Source organism: Empidonax traillii, unplaced genomic scaffold (assembly GCF_003031625.1).
Source record: "Empidonax traillii isolate 1590-97213 ecotype Southwest subspecies unplaced genomic scaffold, ASM303162v1 scaffold93:size1158651, whole genome shotgun sequence".
Classification (NCBI taxonomy): Eukaryota; Metazoa; Chordata; class Aves; order Passeriformes; family Tyrannidae; genus Empidonax; species Empidonax traillii.
The window spans coordinates 830,296-853,309 of NW_020955286.1; the positions used below are offsets into that span (position 1 = coordinate 830,296).

At 39.7% G+C, this 23,014-nt stretch overlaps 1 protein-coding gene across 5 annotated transcripts in view; it reads right to left on the reverse strand.

Annotated features, from left to right (window-relative positions):
- LOC114056487 (cytosolic phospholipase A2 beta-like) overlaps window positions 1-23,014 on the reverse strand; it is a 59,283-nt gene that overhangs the window by 28,942 nt on the left and 7,327 nt on the right. For 3 of the 5 annotated variants that reach the window (XM_027881707.1, XM_027881706.1, XM_027881708.1), the window contains one exon: window positions 21,658-21,828. Coding sequence is in view for 2 of the 5 variants with exons in the window: in XM_027881705.1 (XP_027737506.1) it covers window positions 4,927-4,959 (33 nt within the window). In the remaining 3 variants the exon portion in view is untranslated. Of the gene's footprint in view, window positions 1-4,926; window positions 4,987-21,657; window positions 21,829-23,014 lie in introns of those variants that run through there. The other 2 variants (XM_027881705.1, XM_027881709.1) reach the window with 2 other exon arrangements.

Below are 23,014 nucleotides of genomic sequence, written 5' to 3' on the forward strand. Positions count from 1 at the left end.
AAACTGTTGGGGAAGGAAGAGCTTCTTTACAGAAGGAGTCACTCACTGCAGTTAATCTGAAATTCTTTTAAAATGGGGTGGAGACTGCTGGTGTCATCTATTAGAGATTAAAATAACCTGCATTCAGCTTAATTCAGGCTTATTTTGAGGTAAATTATGTTACCTCAAATGGATAGCAACTGAACTGTAAATTAGAATGTTCAAAAAAAGGTTTGATATTAAATTTTATTATGTCAGTTTTAAAACTACATACTTTTAAAATTCAGACTAATATTCAGGAATCACCCTGAACAGAGAAACCCTGTTGTTAAACCTACAAAATCACATGACTCTGTCTCTTGGCCTCTTAATGGTTGATTGAAACACTGCTTGTATAAAAATACAAGACAAATTTGTTCTTGTGTGACAAGAACCAGTTCTGTGTTACTCCAAATTTAAAACTGGTATTTTTAAAACTTTCTGAGTTTACTGCATTGTGGACATTATAAGTTCCAGTTGGGACACTTCCATATTATTCCAGTTGTCCACTGAAAGAATTTGACTATAATTTTCCTGTGCAAATAGTTATTTGACATAGAACTACCAACTGGAAAACTCACTCAGCATTCCTCGTGGTTTTCATTTACATACATTATTGGATTATGCAGACAAGTACAGAGGTGACTGGTTTTAATTAATATGTTATTTTGTTAACATGTTATGTTCTTTTGTAATCAACTTCCCCCTTGCTCAACAGAAGCCCAAACCATTCTGAGAGTCTGCCTTCGCTGAATAAATGGATGTTGGTATAAAATTTGCTTTGAGCCATTTGTGATGAAAATATCTTAATGGCTTATAAAAATGGTGCATTAGCAGTTCATCATCAGAGTACTCTCAGTTGTAACAGATGTTGTGTTTTCATCCTTTCCCACTAGAGCCAGAGACCCTCACTCCTCCTCCCTTCCCCTTTCAACAGCAATCACATGTCAGCATTTGCCCACTGATGGAAATATTACCAAAGCTGACTGTTCACTACTTCTGATTCAGTGCATCTTAGCCCTGATGCTGTTGTAGGGCAAAAGGCAACAGGTTCTGATGGGGAAATGTGGCCATAACAAACACTATAGGTTGTGTAAATCCCATGGGGAAGCTAGAAACCATCCCACTCCCAAGACTGCAGTTACTCCAGCCTGTGATAACCATTCAGAAGTGGGCTAATTCTTTTTTTTGTCAGAAAAAGGTAGAGCTAATTTTCTTCAACAATAGGCCAGAGCAGAATATTAGGGTCTGATGTGGATGGTCTAAAAATAACATCTTTGCTCAAATGTGCTGGTACTCCAGAATACCCTTCTAGAAAAAACTAATTATGGTTAGAGATAAGATTTACTATTTTCATAACATGAAAAGCAACATATAACTTCACAATAATGCAACTTGATGAACACAGACACCACATCCAGATAGCTCTTGACACATTTTAGGTTCATTTCCTTGGGAGAAATATGATTTTTTTCCATAGGCATACAGGGAGTAACAAAATCCCTCTGTAAACATCCAGAGTTAAAGGTGCACAAGTCCCACAGGTGCATCGTTCTGTTTTTGCTGGAAAAGTAGTAGTGCCACATTGAGGCCAACAACAGAGTGCAGGATTCAGCTACCTGTGTATGTTTGCATCCTAAACAATAACAGTCTAGACCAATAAATAGTAGCATCTCCAGAATACCAAAGAAAGGGTAGGCTAAAAATTGCAGGGGAAAACAAACAAACAAACCAAAACCAAAACAAACAAACAAACAAACCACTTATTTTCATTTTACAGTATTTAACATTGAACAATATTTCTGTACTCTAAAAACAAGTTTTTGAGGAAATCATTTCTGTTCAAAATACAGAAAAGTCAACAATCAGGAAATAAAACTAGCATGTCAAAAATTGCCACAGCTGTGTCAAACCTTAACAAACTGAAAATTCACATCCGTTGCCAACATCTCTCTGATTGCAATAATACAGATTCGCTGGCTTCCAGAGAACAGTCATATGAATGTTGGTCAGCTTCAGGAGGACACATAATTCTCCTGATTTCGGGTGGTTAATCACTTAAGGTTTCATTCCAAAAAGACAATTTTGAGAGTATTAAATCTTCTCAAAGCTCATAAATATTGAGGAGCCTACCAAGACAGTCTTTGGATGGCAGTAAAAGGATAAAAACCTACCAAGAGTTCATATGTTTGATTTCAGTCCTTATCACCCCTCCATGCTGCTCCTAGAAAATCTCATCAGTACCTTCACTAGAAATTTAGTCTTCTAGGGAAGTTTCTGCAATCTGGGAACATCCTCTCATACTCAACTCTTCTTTCTTTCTTACTTTCTTTTTTTTCTTTATTTTTTTTTTTAAGTCCTTGGTTTGTACATGTAGAAAGGCTGATTGGAATGTCAGTGTTTCACTCCCCCTGCACCAAATCTAAGCAGTTCTTCGGGCAGAGCTATCACAATGGGATAACACCAAGTCATATTAAGTTTAGTATGAGGAGTTTAGTATGAGTACCTTCTGACATTCTGTAAATAGTTCCTTGCTCAGCTTTATCAATATCTTTCAGACATGAGTAATTCCTTTTGTGGATTACTTCTTTCTTCAGTGGTACCCTAGAAGCTGTACAGTATCTTCTCTACAGAATCTCACACCAAATGTAATCATTTGGCATATTCTTACCATTCATTTTATCTTAGATACTGAGGATTTGATTCAACTACAGCTTGGAAATTTATCATACTAAGGTTATAAAACTTATAAGCTATAAAAAAGATTCATGATCAGCCTGGTTCCAAAGCACTCTTGTCCACATAGATCCTCTAATGTCTAGTATGGGCTGAGTTTATTAGCTCCTCCACCAGTGAGAATATTGCTAGCAGTTTGTCCTTCCAACCAGCTTCCTATTTTCATTAAAATTAAAGGGGTGAAAAGTTCTGATGGGAAAAGCAACTGACTGAAGAAATATACAAAGCTATGAGAGGGGATAGGAGAGAGCATGACCATAGGAATCTCGTTTCTCTCAGGAATCACAATTATCGAAAATCTTTTCACTGGAAGTTGAACAGTTAGTGAGGAAATCTAATTCACCTAGCAAACATTTACTAAACCTTCATGTTAGTATTGATGGGTTGCTTCTAGAGTCATTGTGGATTTTGGATATATCTCCTGTTCATATTCTATCAGTCATCTCTTTACATGTATGAGTGGATCCCTTGGGGCTTTGTATTGATAAAATTTCTGAGTATTTTACTAGGTAAAAATTATTCCATAGTCCACAAAATAAAACTGCTAAAGAGTGATTATTCTTGTCTGAGCAGAAGAAAAGACCTTGCTACGAATATCAAAAGTTGTAAATTAGTACTTACCATCACTTCTATGTCAACCTGGCAGCTTTTTAAACTACTACTAAACTAGGAGACTAAGGAGGTCATCTTAGATAGTTGGAAGTACCTATTTTCTAAACATGAGGGGTTTTCAATATAAAAGAAAAAAACCAACAACAACAAAAAACCCAACAAAAAACAACAACAACAACAAAAAACCCAACAACAACAAAAAAACCACAAAACCATTGTTCTTACTTCCATATCTATTTGCCAATTTACACATACTGAAAAACGAGTTTCCCTGACAGAAAAGCAGAGCTACCTGCAGTATTGAATTAATCTCTTTCCTTGGGAATAGAAGCTTTCTGATCTGAAACTATGTTTGTACTCAGACCTTTCGGCAGTGGTGCCTATTAACCAAGAGTATGTCTACACTCATGGAATATCAGCTGCAGCACTGGGATGAAATGCAAGAACTTTGTAATTGAGACTTTCTAGATAAAATTGTACCTAAGCTATCTACCTATATATCAGATCCAGAACTATCTTACTAGATACAACCTTATCATTTAAAATTGATAGGTAATATTCATATCTACAATAGATAGTTAGGTTAAGATATAACTGGTAGATGGATTAGATACAAATTTGATCCAGAAAGTACATGACATTTACAATTTATATTCTTTGCCCTGAGCATCCAATATTTTAATATTTTTAATCTATCACCTGAAGTATCCGTTCAAGCTACTGATATTTTTCCAAATCTTTAAATTCACTTATACATATTACCATGGCACAATTAATGACCTGTATAGGCCATAGCATGCAACATTGTTTCTCACTATATTTTAAACCCACAAATGCTTGTATTTCTTTTATTTGCTGCAAAATTTGACATAGGATTTGATACATAAAGAATGGTTAGTTGTAAATAATTCATAACTTGCATTTCAGACACCACTTCCATTATTTTTTAAAGTTATACACGAGAAAAGAATTCTCAGCTTATAATTCTGTTGATTTATACCAAATGTTATCAATTAAAATCTCTGAATGGAACTTACTATTAGAAAATTCAAGTCCAGACATGAAGTACTTCCACTAGAATTGCAGATGCTGTAAACACTACCTTAAAGATAACTAAATCAGCCAAGTAGCTCATTATATCTCTCCCCTGAAGCTAAAGTAATATAAATTATGTTGGTTTATTTCAGCTGGGGCGAGCAATGAACGTGTGCTATCCTGAGAAAAACATGCAGGAGGGCTAAAGCACTTTCATTTTACAGGGAGGTAAACTCTCTAAGGGCAGCCTCTTCTTCCTTCACGGAGTTCACTCCGGCATGTACACCACACAATAAAAGAAAAGCGTCACACTGTTGCTGGTTTTGCTTACATATTAGTGACTGTGAGGTAAAAGGGGTAAATCTGCGAAGTTCAAGACGCCCCTGCCGCAGTGCACCAGCGGCTGTTTGCCTCTGCAGCTCAGCAGATGCAACGAGGAGGCAATTTGCTCACAGCAGCTGGAGAAGGAAGGTCCAACAGCAAGGTGCCGGGCCACGGCAAAGTGTGGAGATAACATTCTCTTACCTTGGCTGGTGGGCTCCCCGTGGCACGAAACATGGCGGCAGCAACCGAAACCCCAATTTGGTTAACAGATCTGTCAGCTGACAAACACGCTAGCAGCTTGTTGTTGCTGCTGCTGAAACAACCTGAAGGACACTTATAATTTATACAGACGCCGAGCTCCACCCTCTGCCTCCTCTGTGTGGAATAGAGCCTGCCTACGTCTGAGAGGGAAAGATCTGCAAAGTCAGAGGTGAGGGGAAAGCTGAAGTTACCGTATCTTTGCCTGTCACTTCATTACCTCTTGCAATTTGCTATGTCCCAATATTGTCCTGCCAGGTTTTTGGGTAGATGTTCAGAAAGTCCTCCTTCACTTCCCATGTCTTCCACCTATCTCACCAGAAACTGAATTTTCAGTATCTTTCAAGTTCTTCCACAAAATACTCCATAAAAAAAAAGTCAAAGGCAGGGGAGAGCCAAATCTCTGGTGGGAGACCAAGACAATTCCAAAAGCTCTTTTCAACTCTTCCTACGATAGGGACTTTTTTTAACATATTACCGGGAATCTTTCTGACAACCAGTAAATCAAGTCTCCTCAATTTGTAGTACCTACTGGCTGATTACCTGGCCAGTGCAGAGATACTGGTGAAATTGAGATAAATATTGGTAGAGAAAGGAAAAGCAGCACATCCTCTGGGCTTTTCCTCTCTACACACTTCTTATATTAACATGACAACTTGACATCTCCCAGTTTCCCATCCTATTCCCTCATCAGCTTGCTGTTGCCAGTGGTGGGTCCTATGGTATTCCCTGGAGATGGCAGAGGGATAGCTTCCTCCACCTCTCCCATGCCTGCTGTGGTCTGCTGACAGACAATCCATGGGGTGCCTCTCAGGACATTGTCCATGTAAAGTGCTCTGTCTGTATCTTAATCCACACTTGCAATATCATATTGGACGGCATGCAGACCCAGACATAAAAAAGGCCTGGAAGCCACCATAAGTTTGCAGTAAGGTGTATTCTCACTGTAAATATCAAATAGGATCAAGCCTCACAAAACAGCCAGCGGACACCTTAAACTGATGCAGAGAGTCAAGAATTAATTTTCATCAAACAGTAGCTATGAATTTGGCTTTTCACAAGATGAAAAAATTAACTGTAACCTCAACAGTTGTTTAGGAAAATAGGTTTACCTGAAATCTGGTGTTAGATTTTTCCTGAAACTCAATGCACACTATGAATTACCTTTAAACCACTTTTTAAAACATTTTCCACAAAAAACCTGCGAGAAGTTGAAAATCAGTTTTAGGCAGATGCTCCTGGGCTTCTCCAAGTGACAAACAACAGTTCAAATTGACATTTCACAGAGATTCTGCTGTGGCTGGCAATGCAGCTACTATGCCCACCACCAGTGAGGACTGGATTCAGTCAAGCACCCAAGCAGCATGCTGAGAACCTGAGTGCTTAGTTAGGTTGCCATCTTTGAAATACTAAAAAGAAAGATATCTCAAATAAAGGTCAGCTGTTCATGTGTAGCAAATCAAAGGGCAGTTACTTCCAGGCAAATTCATCAGAAGGCAACCTGGGGTTCAGAGTAATGAACTATGCAGGTCTTGCACTCCTGCAGCCTCACTTTTGCATTTTTACAGGACCAGTTAAGACTGCAGTGCACACATTCATCTTTGTGTCCTCTTGGACATAGGGGACAGTAACATCCCATTTCCAGAGATAAGAGAAAACACAGAGAATAAAGGAAAAATGTTCTTATTCTGACTTGAGTTCTGCTTTTCTACTTTTATATTGCTGTTACAGCTTTGATCATAGGTTCTGCTGCTGTAGTGAACTGAGAGACCAAAATAGTAGGTTGAAAAATTTACCCCCTAAAGAGAAGGCAAATGGAAAACAGCCAGAGAAAAATGAACTCCACTCAAACAGAAGTATGTCTGCCTGGAAACAGAGCAACACACTATAAGCAGAACAGCTGCAGCAGAGAGATCCATGTCTTGATGGAACAGGAAAAAAATAAAAAAAAAAAGGTCCCAGTGTGCCTTCAAATCAAGGTGCAAAAGTTATTTTGGAGAGCTACGGAACTAATTTTTCCAATAGCCCCTCCAAGAAGTTAATGTTTCCAGTAAATCATTATGGCCAAAAATATATAAAACATTGTGTTTCTTGTCAATAAGCACACTGACAAATACCATGTCCATTTCCTCCTGGACATGAGGGAAACAGGCTACATGATGTCAGGACTTGCTGCAGACACAAAAAATGTTCAGCATGGGGAAAGTAAGACAAAGAAAGTCAACTGCATAAGGAAAGAAAGACAAAAACAAAGGTTAAACCTGAAGAGGGCACAGCACAATACATCAGTGAACTAGTTAAATAATAGGCAATATCTTCAAGGGTGTATAGCAAGTCCTCCCCCTCCCCTTCTTAAAGGGAGGACATAGTCATGCCAGGCTTATACTAGTGGAGTTAGATTTAGAAAATATTACACTGTATCTGCAGCATCAGATTGTAAAAGAGCATTCAGGAGACAAAAAGAAGAGGGATTCTAGAAAGATTTTAGGTGTTAATTAGGCTGGTCTTACTCCACTTCTACGCCTGAATCTTATGTCTTCTCTGAATTAATATTAAGAAAGCACTTGGAAATAAGCTGTGAGGGGAAAAAACAGATAAAAATACATATCAAATTACACTGAGGTTAAATTGTTGAATGTGCAACCTGTTGGCACTTGGACAATGCACACAAGAGACTATGTAAAACAGAACGAGAACGGAAGGAATGCAAGCCCATGCTGCAAGCCCAGCATGCACGAAATAAAAGCCAATTGGTACAGTGTTCAGCTACATGCAATTTACCCAGTGAGCTGCTCACTAACAGCCCCTTGCAAGAAGATACTAAGCTGCCAAAAAACAAGCACCAGAATGACAGCAACTCTGAATATCTGTGAACTGGATCATCCTAGTGTTGGCATAAACTTACAAGCTAATTGGGACAGAACCTACAAAAGGTGCCGAAGTCTCATTTAGTGGAGATCATTATTTATCTCAGCAATGGCAGCAGCACGGCAAAATTTCAGACTCAGCTTTGATGTGTAAGAACTGCCCTAATTGAGGCACTCTCTTCATAATCCTTGCACCCTCAATCCTGACAGCTTCACAAGGGAGGATGGCAATTACTGAAACACCCTCCTATGAACATAAATCTCCCAAGACTTTGTTTGAGAACAGTTGTTTATTCATCTCATGAAAGCTGCTTAGTAGAGATAAGCAATGGATCTTTCTAGGGCCAGATGCAGCCATACCACAGGGGAGATGGAGGTGGAAGACTGTGCAGCTTTGAGGAGATGCATTATTGTACCAGACAGTGACAATGGGAGATAACAATCACTTTCTTTTTATTTTATAGATCAGTTTGTACCTTGTTCAGCTCAGTGGCTAGGCTAGAAAAATTACAGTCACCTAAGAAAATAAATGTCTGTAGTCAAATTCAAAACAAAAATTTTCAAAATGTTCTCAAAAACTGGGGGAATAGTATTTTGTTTCCCTAGATGATCCCCAAAATATTTTTTTCCATCTTTGGGTTATTTAACCATTGTAAAAATAATTAAAACAACAAAAACCACTCACCTTTATTGAAATCTATCTCAATCTTTCAATTCAAAGTTACCATGTGGAACTAGAAACTGTAAAGCAAAGATTCAGCAATGCCAGATTTAGGGATATGTAACCTGTAACTCTGAAATAAAAGCTTTCTAATTTTCCACTGTTTCCCCCCGCTACATTCTTTTTGAACAAACAACACGGATGATTTTAAATTATTTTAGATTTTGAATACTTTCCTAACACCACTTTCAGCATCTGATGTTAATTAGAACAAAATACCAAGTGGTCTATCTGAGCAGAAATCAGGTGATAGCATCTGTAAATGAACCGTCCTTCTGGCTATCAAGATCTAGACCTGTTTCAGAAAAGTAAAAGGTGTTATATCCTCTTACCTATCTTCTGAACCACTATAATTTTAAACAAAGATATCATACAGTAAATCCAGTATCACTGGCTCTTTTTCCTGGCCAGAATAAGAGAGCTACTAATTTCCTTAGATACTTTGCAGGTGTGGTTGTAAATATGGTAAGATAGCGATCTTTGCAGCTTCAAGATGGGAGGAAGCTGCTTATTACTTACCTGGGGTATCTGAGGACTGGAGTGTAACCTTTCCAAGACACGTCACTGTAAAGCCACACACTGAAACCTACTGTGTTTATGTTTAGAAATTGGTCTTTTATTTTAAACCAAGTGATTGCAGAGCTAATTGAAATAATTGAGTAAGATATTTCAGTGCCATTCCACTCAAGCCAGTTTCTCAAACCTTTATCTTCAGATCTTATTCACATAGTCTGACACTGATGTCAATATAAAATTGCTTGTGCAAAGACCTCAGAAGAGTTAGGTAAGTGTTACACTTCACCACTTGGCTGGCAGGAAGACTTGACTTATGGTTATGGTATTCATCTTCAAATTATCAAGAGAAGGGTTTTTTTCTTAGTTGCCACCCACCTCTTGTAATTTTTAAAATAGTCACTCTTTTAGAACCAAGAGATTGTCTTGTTTTCTGTTAGTGTTTTTCACTCTCTGTGACTGCAAGTTCTTTGTGATAAGACATGCTAAGGAAATGTATGCTACTGAATTATATCAGGAGAGAGTAATTAAAAAAACAAAGGTTACAGTGATTGTATGACACATATAGCAGTATTTCCTTTCTATTTCTGTGTCAAACCTGCTTTCAGCCCTGTATGTGATTTTATTCAAGGTTCTACCTTCACCTGAGCATAGCCCTTAGATGTCGGCTCAGAAAGGAATATAAGACATACAGTGATTTATTTCAAATAATATACAACTCATTGAGGGTTCAATTCATCCATTCCTGCAAGTAACTTATTGTCTGAGTAGCCCTCCAAAATTAACACAAGACTAAAACAGTAGTATCTTTGCTATGTTATTCTGTAGGTCAGTACTGTCAATGAGTAAACTTTTTCACTAAAGCTAGCACCAGCCAACCTATGTCCTGGCTTAAGTAATCTGGAAGATTTTAGTGAAGTGTAAATGTAAGAAAACCATTCATCTGAGAGTAGAGACAAGGCAAAGAAATACAGAAGCAACAAATTCATGATGAACTGAATATATCTATCATCAGCAGTTTTGGAAAAACCCGCAAAGTACGTCTTTGTAGCAGGCATAGTGATCATAAAGAAAAAGCAAACACTGATATAAAATCCTTGATAAATATCTGAAAATGCTTAAGTCCTAAAAATATCTGAGGGTGAAGTTTCATGTTACAGCAAAAAAATCTAAGAGCTAGTTGTCTTTAAAACAGGAGATTTTGCTCCTGTCCAAGTCCCAAGCTTAGAAACTCCTGCTCCTACTTCACGCTATTGGCTCTGGAACTCCTCTGGCCAAATGCTAAGCTCATTTGAGGGACCGAAGCAAAACTACTCTTCTCCTTTTCCTGAGGAATTTCCAGGACTGCCCTTCCGTAGTGGCATGTAGCCATTACCTCAGCCTGAGTTCAGGAGTGGGAACTTGACCATGGACAAACAGCATTGTCCGTAAAAGCTGTTTAAAGCATCAGCACTCATATGGAAATGAGCATCAGAGGTGGAAAAGACATTAGACAACTCAGTGTGCATTCCTGCAAGTGGATCATTACTGACCGCAGTACCAGAAAGTCATGGGGTTTTTCACTACCTCTTTGTATGGCTTTTCTAAGGTTATTGAAAGATTGTCAAATTTGGAAACTGAATTTTTCCCCTCCTTCACTTATATTGATCTTTTTTTTTTCTTTTTTTAATACAAAAATTCTAGGCATCAAACAAGCTACATGAACAATTTAAAATAGAATAACCAGAGTTTGACTTAGTCATTAGAGTTATTATGAGTTATAAGCCTTGCAAGCTTATTTACAGCAATTCAGAACCCTGTGACTCACTCCTGGTGGATTATAACTTCTGACAACAGAAGACAGTTCATGGGCTCTACAGAGTTATGAGGATTTAAATAAATACAAAAGCTCCTTCTGCATTGATACTTATCCCTATTGGAAATATTTTCAATGAGAAAAACTTCTTGTTTAGGTGTGTGTCTCTTCTTCTAGTCAATTTATACCATTCCTGTGACAAAAAGAAGTCATGAAGTGTTCCTAATAGTGCGACTGGGAATTTGCCTTGCAGAAGGCACTCAGCTTACTTCCAGTGGTATGAAAGCAGCTTTCTGTCACCTGCTCCCCTTAAGCCAGTGGAGAAGGCAGACAAGTGTGAGCAGAGAGCCTGGCACTTGAAACACACTGAGCATCTCAGTTGGTCTCAGGAAAGCTGCTCTAACCTGTGCCAAGGCAGAGTCATCCATGGAGCCTGATATTATCTCTGAATGTCTCTAGGCACGCATATTAGGTCAGTTTTAATTCCTCTGTTTCAGCAGCACATAAAACATGGCACTTGCATAACACTGCAAGTTTAAATGCTTTCGTTCTAGTAGAAAAATTATTTTTCAAAGGCACGGATCTTTTTTAACCTCTTAATTCATACAGTACCTTGGGAGTTTTGAATCTCCTAAGGCTTTTTACAAAGTGATTCTTGAAATACCAAAGCAAATAGAAATTTATAGCCTTTGGCATCTCAGTGAACTAGGGTGTTTTTAACCATAGGCCTCCCACGTTCATGGCTTATGTGGCAGGTAAGGCGTGAGATGTCCAACCAGAGAGAAAATTGTTGTGTAGGTCACGAAAGGCATTGAGTCTGTTCAAAATGGAACATTAAAATAAGATACCTACACTGCCTTCTTTGCTAGAGGATCCAAATCCACATGCCAAAGGTCCAAAATTAGAACTCCTGGACCTAGTCAGGGAGAGTCCAGTCTAGAGGACATGCACTCACTCAGAGATTCTAGCTTCCAGGGGTAGAGATCTGATGGAAGACTAGTTTTCAGATGACCTCTCCCATAAACAGCTCCAGGAAACAAACCTTATCCAGGAAGCAAACCTCACCCACAACTGGCCAATGCAGCAGAGCACCATCCAGTAATGGTGCCTTCTCTGCAACACAAGCAATTTGTACTCTGCAATCTCTCCCCATGCAATAGAAACATTGCACAGTGGCAGAGACCCTCACCTTGTATGATTCAAATCCACTAATTGCTGGTCTTCCCTACTGTGTACTTACACACATTCTGAATGCATTTGTCAGCCAAGTACTAGCAAGCAGACTGTGAACCACAAAAAGGTAAAATGGCCCATGACTCGCCTGCACCAGTGCTGGGAACTGGAATGTTCATCCCACAGAGGAAATCATGTTGGCACACCTCCCTAAAAAGATTTCACTCACATATGTAAGAAAGATTTTGAAACATTGCTGGGCTGATGCCTCAGCTTACATGCCAGGACCCTGCCTACACTGCTGTTTTGCTATTACATGGGTGATTTGACAGTTCCCTGGGCGCTCTGGAAGCTTCAAAGTTAAGACATCTAGGAAGCTGGAATCAAAGGAACTGACCAACAGCTGAAGGACACCTAATGGGCAATTCATTCAACTGCTGACCAGCCTAAGGGGTAGCCCCTGTTAACTGGGAGAAGCCAGCAGTGTCACGTAATCACAGAACGGTGGGTAGCCAGAGGAACAGGCCAGGTGGGTCCACAAGGTTTATGAAAGCATAACTTTCCAAGCAGGTTTCCAAGAAGCTGGAGAACCAGCCAACCCAGCAATACAGAATCCAATCGACACTTTTGAACGGAGAAGTGTTGCATCAGAAAACTTATGGTCAGCTCTGCTGTGAATAGGAAGTACCTGACTGTTGTTAACACACCTCATATTTCTTCCTCCTCCTCAGACTTGATACACAAACAGCTGACAACATGGACAGATATGTGGAGCATGGAATGCCTTGTGCAATAACTTGCTTACAGTAAAAAAAGGAGGGAGGAAATGAGAATTAAAATGGTTATGTACCCCCTGCTCCATTTGAATACTCCTTGGCTATGTCATAAATCTTTTGCACATCTTGGGTAAGTTAGCAAGCAATTTGTAGTGTGAAATGAAAGTAGCAACAGCCAGTTCACCTTAGATCACAGAAACTGGTGCATCTCAGAGGAAGGACAAACTAAAATTACAAAGAAAAAAATGGAATTATTCTATTGTTGGAGAATACACTTTCCATTTACAAACACAAACGTTGCATACTGACACTGACGATGTTCAGAGAAATTCAGTGTATTCCCTACTAAGTGTCTGTATTGTGGGAGGCATCATTTTACCCATGGTGCAAAGAGCATCAAAAGGTCCAGCAGCCATAGCATAGGTCAGAAATGTGTCCCACCCTCTGAATTCACACTCTAAGATGCTTCTTGTTCCACACGGGACATTGTCTAGCCTTATGTGGCTCTGAATCAAATGAAATGAATGGTTGTTATACATTATTACAGATGCAGCTAAATGGTGTTCATTTGTCCCAAGCAAAACATCCTTCAGCTCTGGGGGGAATAACCTGGGAGTCAGAAAGTTAATTAATGGTTTCACTCAGCATCAGGACAGTCTGTAAGAAGTAGTGCTTAATTTTCATTCAATATACTCATGTACTAGGAAGTCTATATTAATAAACTTCAACATAAGATATTATGCTCTCCATTGCAAAACCAAGAAACAAAGATACTGTAAAGCAATTTGATGCTTTCCTAAATGGGAACAGAGCTTAACAGCTGTCTGTTAACAACTCCTTTCATTCCCAACATTTTAAAGAAGAACTGTACAGATGATCCCATGCCAATCCATTTCAGATTCTAGACACAAGAACACCTATTTGATATCTTAATTCTAGTTCTGGTTATGATCATTCAAGCTCCATTTCCTTCCTTCTGACACACATAGTCATCACCATTATGTGATCTGTCTGTGTCGGGACACCTTTTAATGAAAAACATACTAACAACGGAGCATCCTGGGGTTTTTACTGCTACCTGTGTAGTGCTAAGCTCAAGTACAATCCTCATCCCTTACAATCTGCGCCCAGTGCCTCACCACTCCAGATTACTGAGGGGAGCTAGTCAAAGTCCAGCCAGTCAAAAAAAGTCCTACAGTAAAATGCTGACAGTTCAAAGCTGTGGCTTTGCTCTTGGGAAAATATGTGCTGAAAAGATTCAGAGACATCTTGCTGATCTGCAGCTACTGCTAATTCATTAGTAGATTTTGTGGTTAGACAATACCAGTTTTTCTGCTATCCATTTAGTAGTTATTGCATGCATTTAAAAAGCCGAAAACTTTGACCCTCTTGGAAACTTGCACACATTCCTCTCAGGACTACTCCAACTGTTATTAATAGGATAATTCACAGGTAAAGTGCCACTTCAGGTGCACAAGTGTTTGATGAATTGGAGCACAACCAAACAACAGTCAAAGCAATATGCACAAAACATTAGCCTAGTCTGCCCTCTCTGCTCCCCATGAAAACCAAACATATCACATTTTTTTTCATAGGCTTAATTATTGTTTAACCCCTGTTCTTTTACTTCTATTTTCTCCTTTGCATTTGGGTTCATGTAATCTATTTAGATTGCAGGTTTTTTTCTGAACAAGGCCTATAGTTTATCTGGGAACTTTTATCACTTTTAGCAAATTGCTTCTTTCTTGAGTTTTTGTAGTGCCACAGTATCATAAATGTCAATAAATTCTATTTCTGATCTTGAAACCTGTGTTATAGCTGAACTACGTATTTTCCCTCCTACACCTTTCTTTCACATTGTGACCCCTGGCTTTTCTCAGCCTCCACACCACATTTCCCTCCCACATGATAGCTAAATTTAAATCAAAACTGGATAATTCTCTTTTATGTGCAGGTCAATCAAACAATAGGAACTTGATTCAAGAATTACTGAGAAAAATGCATGCATTGTGTAGGTCCAACTAAATAATCATAGATGGCCTTCACTTTAGAAATCTCTTTTCCTTCCATTCTTCAAGGTTTTCTTTATATATCAAACATATGTTAGGAACCTGTAGCTGACTTATATCCACAGGCAGTGATAGTCTCAGTGCTTTATAAAAAAGGTTCAGATGAAGAGACAAGTTGTTCCCATTATTTCAACAAGACTTGCTCTTGAGTTTAATAGTATTAGAGACTAACACTAAAATGCCCTCGGCACTGATACATAGTGTACCTCTTCCAAAAAATATGGAGTAACAGCTTCCCAGATAATACATTGCACAAGACAACATACAAAAGTTTCGTCAGAAGGAGCTTTTGTTCCAGGGCTTGAGGTTCATAAAATCACAAGGGGAGGAAACGCACATCCTTCCCCTGCTTCACAGCTTTCTTCCCTGAGCAAAGATTTTGAAGGCAGTTCCTAGAGACAATCTTGAATGATTTCCTCAGCCAGTTTCCATTTCTTCTTCGAATTTCTATAGTAGAGGCACCAGCCCTTCATTTGCATTTCATCTGTGTCAGTGGGTTTCAGCCTTCTCTGCTTATATTTTATATACCCTCATTAGGATAATTTTAGTTATGTTAGAACTCCCTTGCACACTACCAGGAGACACTTTGTGTCTAGATAATGAGGTCAGCAGTTTCCAAGATTTGTGGAACCAGGACAAATTGTTTTGTCAATAGGTCCAACTTATCTCAAGTTTGTCCATACCACCTTCTCCTACAGGAGGCCTCCACCTGCTTTTCTGCATTACTGTTCAATGCTACTTTCTGATTCAGGCTCTTCTTCCCCCAGGATGAATCATGTCACGTTTCGCCCTCTGCAGAAGCTCCCATACTAAGGATTCCACTAGAAGAGAGGCCAATGGAGAATTCTTCCAGGTAAGATAAATACAGAAGCAACGGTGAGGGGGAAAGGGAAGGAATCATAGGCCAAAATCATACTCGAGTTCCTAAATAAACACTATGGCACATACAAGAGGAAACACAAAATAACCTGCTACTCAGAAATGTGTTCTGGTCTCCCGTATCCACCCTGTGGATACAGCAGTTTCTGTCTCTGCAAGGAAGTCACACGCTCCAGGGCATCTCAGCTGTACTCTGGCCTGTGAGATCTGACAGTGCAGGTTTTATTTAGCGTTTAGTCTCAGGTCACATTCAAGGCCAGAATAACCCACCTATTTTCTCAATCCATGCCATTGCACTGAAATTCATACCAAGGCACTCAAATTTTCAGAGTGCCACGCTTTGTACACCTAATACCTCTAAATATGACTTGACTGTGCACTTAAATTGACGGTAGGGCCATCAGAGCAAATATATTGCAAGTGAACTCCTGGTCCAAACAAAATTGGTTGCAAGACTACTAATTAATTGCATAAGAAATATGCATCTTAAAACAGCACTATCACTCTTAACAGCTATGCAGAGACTAAGCTTCACACAAAGCAGAAGAAGCTGACTTAGGAAAAGCATTGCAACAACCTAATTTCTTAGCAATCAAAACAAAGCACCTTGCTCTCTACATGGGTGGTAAGTCATTGCTAGACATTTATCCTTTCTATAAAATCTTAACCTATCTTAACCTATGCAGACTATCAGGATATAAGAGTAAGGCCTGCTGCTCTAGGCTCACTTACCACTTCCCAGAAGAAACACTGCACACCAACACTTATTACTGCATGAGATTTTGCAGTCTTTCAACATGCCCTGAGCCAGATATCATCTTCTTGGCTAAGGCTCATACTGTATCCATACACACTCTATCTCACTGTTGCTATAGCTGTACATCATGAGAAGGCTCCTTAAACACACAATACATCAGCTTTTGGCACAGCTCTCTCAAGCAGGTGTGTTCTGCAAAGCATTCTTCAGAGCCAGCAGGGATTAAACAAATAGTATTTTGTCGGTCCCAGGAGCTGCAGTGTATATTACTCTGAGCACCATAAGGCCAAGTTACCTCCATTTAGCAAAATCAAAAGCTGCTGCACATTCAGATATACGAAGACAGAAGAAGAAAAGAAGGACTATGACTAAAGTGCAGGATGAGTCAAGCACCACTGAATTTTTAAATTTCTAACTTGCAACAATTTAAGATAAAGCTTTCCATATAAGCATGTTTCCTTATGCAGACATGTGGAGAACAAGTGCTTCTGGGCTAAAAACACTTCTGATGAGTTCCAGGAAGACACGAGAAGTTGAGAAACGGATGTTTTCTATAAAATATCTCCCTAAAACACTCCTACTGTGAAGCTTTCGTGACCCTGTCATTTTTGCTGAAGTGTCTTCTTCATGGTTGGGATACTTCACATGGTTGGGATACTTTGAAAACTTGGAATTGCTAAAAGCTTTACTGCTAGAAGTTTTGCTTCCTTGAAACACAGTGACACCATGTGGCCAATTGCGTAGGCCAGAAATGACGTGCCAGTGGAAAGGGCAGAGTACAATTTTCTCCTTTTTCTTTTGCTTTATTAAATTTCTGTTAGGCATGCTCAGATGCAACTATGGTCATCTGAACAAGTACACAAAACCAAAGCCAGTGACCACTTGGGATTTCAGCATGTGTTAAAAAGTCCAATGTTTGCAAAAATGTCCACTAGAAACGCACCTGTAAGTTTAGCAAGTAAATACCCATAAGCACGGTTTGCATGTGTGCCAAAACATCCTAATCACTTGGTGGATGCGAGCAACTGGTAGATCTGGGATTCTGCCTTCCTCTCAAAAAAGTGTATCTGGAAAACGAGCTTAAAAATCCATGGTTTAATTCTGCAATAATATCACACAAAATTGCAATTAATTTTGAAAATTGAGAGATTTTTGCCTTGCTCTCATTACTTGTTTTTCTGACAAGTACATGCAAATATCTCCGTTTATTTTTACAGGCATTTCTGAGGTGAGTATTTAAAGTCACAAGTGGGAATATTGCTGCTGGAAATGTTCACAGTAGTTGTTATCACTCTGCATTATATAATATGGTGACTGATGTGATGAATCATCTCTCCCTAGCACAGCTCTTTTTTTCCAAATGAAGTATTGCACGTTCAAACAGTAAGAATGGGCAGATCTCTTTGAACGAGAGACACAGAGACAGACAGACGGGCAGATGAAAACTGAATACGGATTACTTAAATATCCATCCAACAGAAAGAGAATAATACATTAATCAGCTCTTCGCAGAGAATATATTCACTCATTAGTACTATTAAAAAAATTAATGTTCAGTAAGAAGTGTGTATTTTGAGGCAGGGTTCAGAATATCTTGTTCTCAAGACTGGAAAGGAAGGGAAAATATAACAAATATGACTCCCAGTTGCACAGGCTTTGTAAAGTCAATGTTCCATCAATGTTGCCTTTTTTTACTGACGTGCTGGTGTAATTTTTTTGTTCAGTATTGAACGCTTGGTGAGCAATTTATATCAATACTATCACAGTGCATCGGAGGTTAGTTTGAAAGCCTTATGTAATCATTTCAGGCTTTTCACCCACTTTCACATATATACATAGTAGTTTAGAGAGCCCAGGAAGCACCAGCTCGTTAGACACGAGACTTTCTGACTGCTCAAAACAGAAGTTTGAGTTGAGGAAGATTAACGGTCTGATCCTTCAAATTCTGTCAACCTGAGTAGTGAGATTATGCTGCCATCTTGTGACCTGTAGATTTTACTAAGCTACAGTGGCAGAAGCTTTCCCCCTAGACTGGGAGGGCAGTGTACATGTCTCCTTGGTACACAGGTGCAATGATGACGCTTTGAGCAGCTGAGACCTCTTCTATATTCAGACCCATGTTGTCACTCCTTAGCTTTCTTATTTGTGACTCACAGGCTGCACCCTTCAATGTCACTGTCACTGCTAATGGAAGTGCTGTCCATGGACAGTCCTGAGTAGGGACTAGAGGCAGCCCTGCAGAGGGGGGAAACCCACAGTTTAAAGAACTATGGTTTTGTAACAAAGGCTACAGAATTTCCCCCTGCTGCCAAGAGAATCATCCATTCTGGAAAGCAAAACACACACTTAGCTAGCATTTGGAAATTACAGTATATACTGAAAGAAAAAGATATATTATTTACAGCTGGGAAGGATAGTGATTATAAATGATTACCTAGATTTGCACATTGATGATAAAATTTTCCTCTCCATCTTCCCAAATGTAAAGTTTGTACATTTATGGTAGAAATTTTCATGCTTGGAAAAAACCTGTGTTACAATTGGCTGTATTCTGAATCTAAATGGGGTTGTTCCATCTGGTTAAATTAAACAAAATAGCTGTATGTTAAAGAGGTTATGCTGTTCCCTTGAAACAGTACAGACTTCAGCTGCACAGTTACTGCTTACATAGCACTTTGTAATACCTCGAAAAAGCTTAGTATGGGTGCAATCACACTGGAAAAAAAAAAAAGCTGGGAGCCCCTCTGCTAGTAACCCCTTGTTCTTTCCTCACACATCAGCTATACGTGCTTCCATCAGTGTTTACTCCCAAGGCACTTTAGGAGTGAAGACATAGAATCAAACCTTGAAATGATGACAATCTGAAATGCACGTGCAAGGCAGGAGCAGAGACATGACAGGAACAAGCAGAGCTCTGAGCTAACAAGGCAGCTGCTCGGAGCTTGGAGACACTGTTTGGCAGAGCCCACAGAAGGCATTCATAGCTAAAAGGTTCCCTCAACACTTCTACCTGAAGACAAATCACCAGTCTTTCTTCCCTACCAAAGCCTCAACCACTATTATACAACCAAATCATATTTTCTCTACAATCCTTGTTTGCCCAAGCAAGCCAAAGCATTCTGCATTTACACTCTGATTAGTTTCCAGGACATACTGTTTTTTCTTCAGGATTGGTACGGCAGAATAAGAGTTCCCAGCTAACCACTGAGGATTACGTTTGCCTGTTCCCTGTTTTTGAGTAGGCCAATTGCATTGCATTTATTGTATAACTGGAACCTCAAATCTTTTGACTTTATACTTTCTTCTAAAGCATTCAGGCAAATACACAGCCAGCTGAATCATCTCTGTGAGACTTAGCAGTGTTATTTCAAGAACCATAATAATAACTATTACTGCTATGGCAGTGTGAAGCTCTGGGCAGATTTACATCTAATCCATGTGCAAAGCTAAGAAAAAAAATTTAGAGTAAAGTCTACAGTGAAGGTTACAGTGCCTCAGCAAGTCTGTGATGACAGGAGGCCTTCACTTAAAAGGACAGGAAGGCATCTCAAGATCCTTTCCTCCCAATACTCCTGAGAGCAAAGCAATTTGTCAGGGAAGATATTTGGTGTAGTCACATAAGGAGTAGAGTGCTAACTTGCAGCACAGTGTCAAGTAGTGACCCATCCAACACAGCACTGCACAGTGCAGGAAAGACACCGCAGCTTGCACAGCTGACGTGACTGAGATACAGGAGAACGTAAGTGTAAGGACCAGCTGCAAAACTCTAGACCTACAGTGTGAGATCCAACTGGGGTAACTGAGCCTTCTGAAAGTGCCGAGAAAGGACATCTATACTCTTGTTCCTAGAACTGTAAGTGCTTTTTACTCTGGACAGCCACTTTCTAATTCCCTCTAAAGAGCTGGAAGCGAATTCCAGTTTTATTGACTACCTGCTACATCTCCTTTACAATACACCATGTAAGCAAGCAGTATAAGAATTAAATCATCTGTTAAGGAAACTTTCCTGTCTGACCATTCAGGAGCCATTCTGGCAGTCACACTTGCACCACCAGAGATTTTAACTTCTGGGACTGAAGCTCCTTCACAGTGGATGGCTCCAGTGAGCTGACAGGTTCATGTCAAGCCTTGACTCCCCACTCTGAGAGTCAGACCAGGTTTCCTTAACGGTTCAACCCCAGGCTTCCCTTAGCAGAGTTTCACGTCTGGTTCCTTAGAACAATTTATCCATGGTACAGTAACAGAGAAACAGCTTGAGATGGTGCCTCCAAGGAGGGACCCCCAACAGAGGAAATCCTGGGCTTTTATACTCCCATAGTCAAGCCTGTGAAAGTCTCAACTCTTCCTGATGAGCCCTCGGTTCCTGCTGTCTCTGAGTGTCTGATCAAGCTGGCTGGGCCACAGGTTCCTGTGCCTTTTGTTGTGCAAAGGGTGGTTGGTGCCAAGTCACAGCCTCTTGCCTTGGGCTCCCACCCCCCAAGAGCTCAATCTGCAGCTCCACTGCCACTGCACACTGAGCTACCAGCACCAAATGTATTCCTCAGCATAATCTCACATCAAAGCTTGTCTTTAACACGCTATAGCCAAATGAAAGAATGGAGTTCATTCTTTTCCCTTTCATTCTAGCAAGCACCAATGGATATAATGAAATATGAAGCATCAACCAGATATCAAGTCTGCCAGAGCTAAAAGTACATCCTGATGACTATCTAGGGAACAAATATTTCTTTCAGCGGCACATACCTGCCTGTCCCCTTATCTTTCTTTTAGAGTCACCTTATATCACAGTGAAGAAAGTGTTTAATCTCTGCTGGGTTTGGATGAAGTGAGCCACCTTATATCACAGTGAAGAAAGTGTTCAATCTCTCTCTGCTGGGTTTGGATGAAGTGAGTTCTTGCACAAAAGGTCAACCAAAGGCAACGTACAAGTGAAACTCCAGAGCAGCCTTCAGACTACAACCAGAATGGAATTTGAGTAGCAAACAATTATTACACCCAATGTGCACAGAGAAATGCTCTAGCCCCAGACCATAAACCCCCACTGATTTATTACTGACTTCACACTTATCCAGTAAATCATGATTCTAGAATATGGAAAGAGGAAAAATGAACGTCTATATTCACTCAGCATTCATTTCTATAAGATGCTGACCACTTCGGCACCAATCTAATATTTGTGGATGTGTAAAATTCCATCATAGCAATTGGAAGCCCTTCAGGATATGTGGCATTTTGTCTCATATTAACCTCGTGGTCAAAATCATGGAGACAGTGTTCAGGACTCCACCTGGTGAGCTGAAACAAGAAGTCTTTAGAGCAGACAGATACTGCTAAAGAGATCCTTCCTTTCTTCTGAAAGGGGTAGAAGACTCACTTATGAGAAAAAAAGGTATTCTACTGTCGGAAAACCTCTGTAAATCCAGACTTCAGGAATTCACTGTTCAGGGACACACTTTTTTGTGGTATGTAGTAAGCCAAGGATACACTGAAAATCCATAGCTGGCAAGGACATACCCTCTCTCTCAGACTTAATCCACATATGGAAATGGACAGGCACATGTTGATGACAAAGGTAGTATGTCCCTGCAGGAACCCTTGCCATGGCAGCATTTACATCTCCATATTCTTAAGAGCCCCGCTCCAGAGATACAGATATTTTATTTTTAAATAAAACCCACTTCTGGAACAAGAGTTTGTGCTGGGTTTGCCATTGCTTCCTCATTTCACAAGGAGGGTTTAAGGCCTACCAGAAGCAATGAGTGAGTCCTTCTGCCCTGAAGCAAATATAATCTTTAAATCTTCCTAATATATAATCTCCTCTCTATTGCAGTAATACACTAGGCTCTTCCTTCTCTGATACAGTCTGCCCCCAGAATGGATTCAGGTTGCAACAGCAGCCCAACAGCCACAGAGGCATTAAGTGCACACCAGGGCTAAGTGAAGTATGTCATAGTTTGAGAGCCTACTAATTGGACTAAAGCTTGAGACTTGATAATTAATACCTTTCCTTTCAACCTACTTTATCAAAATAATCTGATCATCTGTATTATAAGAGATAAAGAACTCGTTTTGCAAACTTTGTCAGCAATGAGAGCTCAAAATAAAGTTGGCACTCTTCTAAATGAGAGACGTGAGGAAAGAAAGAAAAGCAGAATTCAGGAAACCTAACAGAGTGAAACAAACCAAAACGAGAGGAGAATAAAACAAAGGACCAGGGAGGAATAAACCACAGAAGCTCAGGACTCCAGTTGCCTGGGGGTAACCACAGAACACAGTGGTTTGCTCTGTGGCTCTTCCCTGAAAGTGGAGGTAGGTACATGCTGTGCTTGCTGTTTCTGTGGTACCTGCAGGAAGTCAGAGCTGAGGGTGTTGCAGAATTGCCAACCAAGCCAACAACATGGCATCTAAGCTCATCAAAGCATCTCTTGTTTGAGCGAAATGTTTTTTAGACAATTAATGGAATTCAAGAAAGCAGACCTTT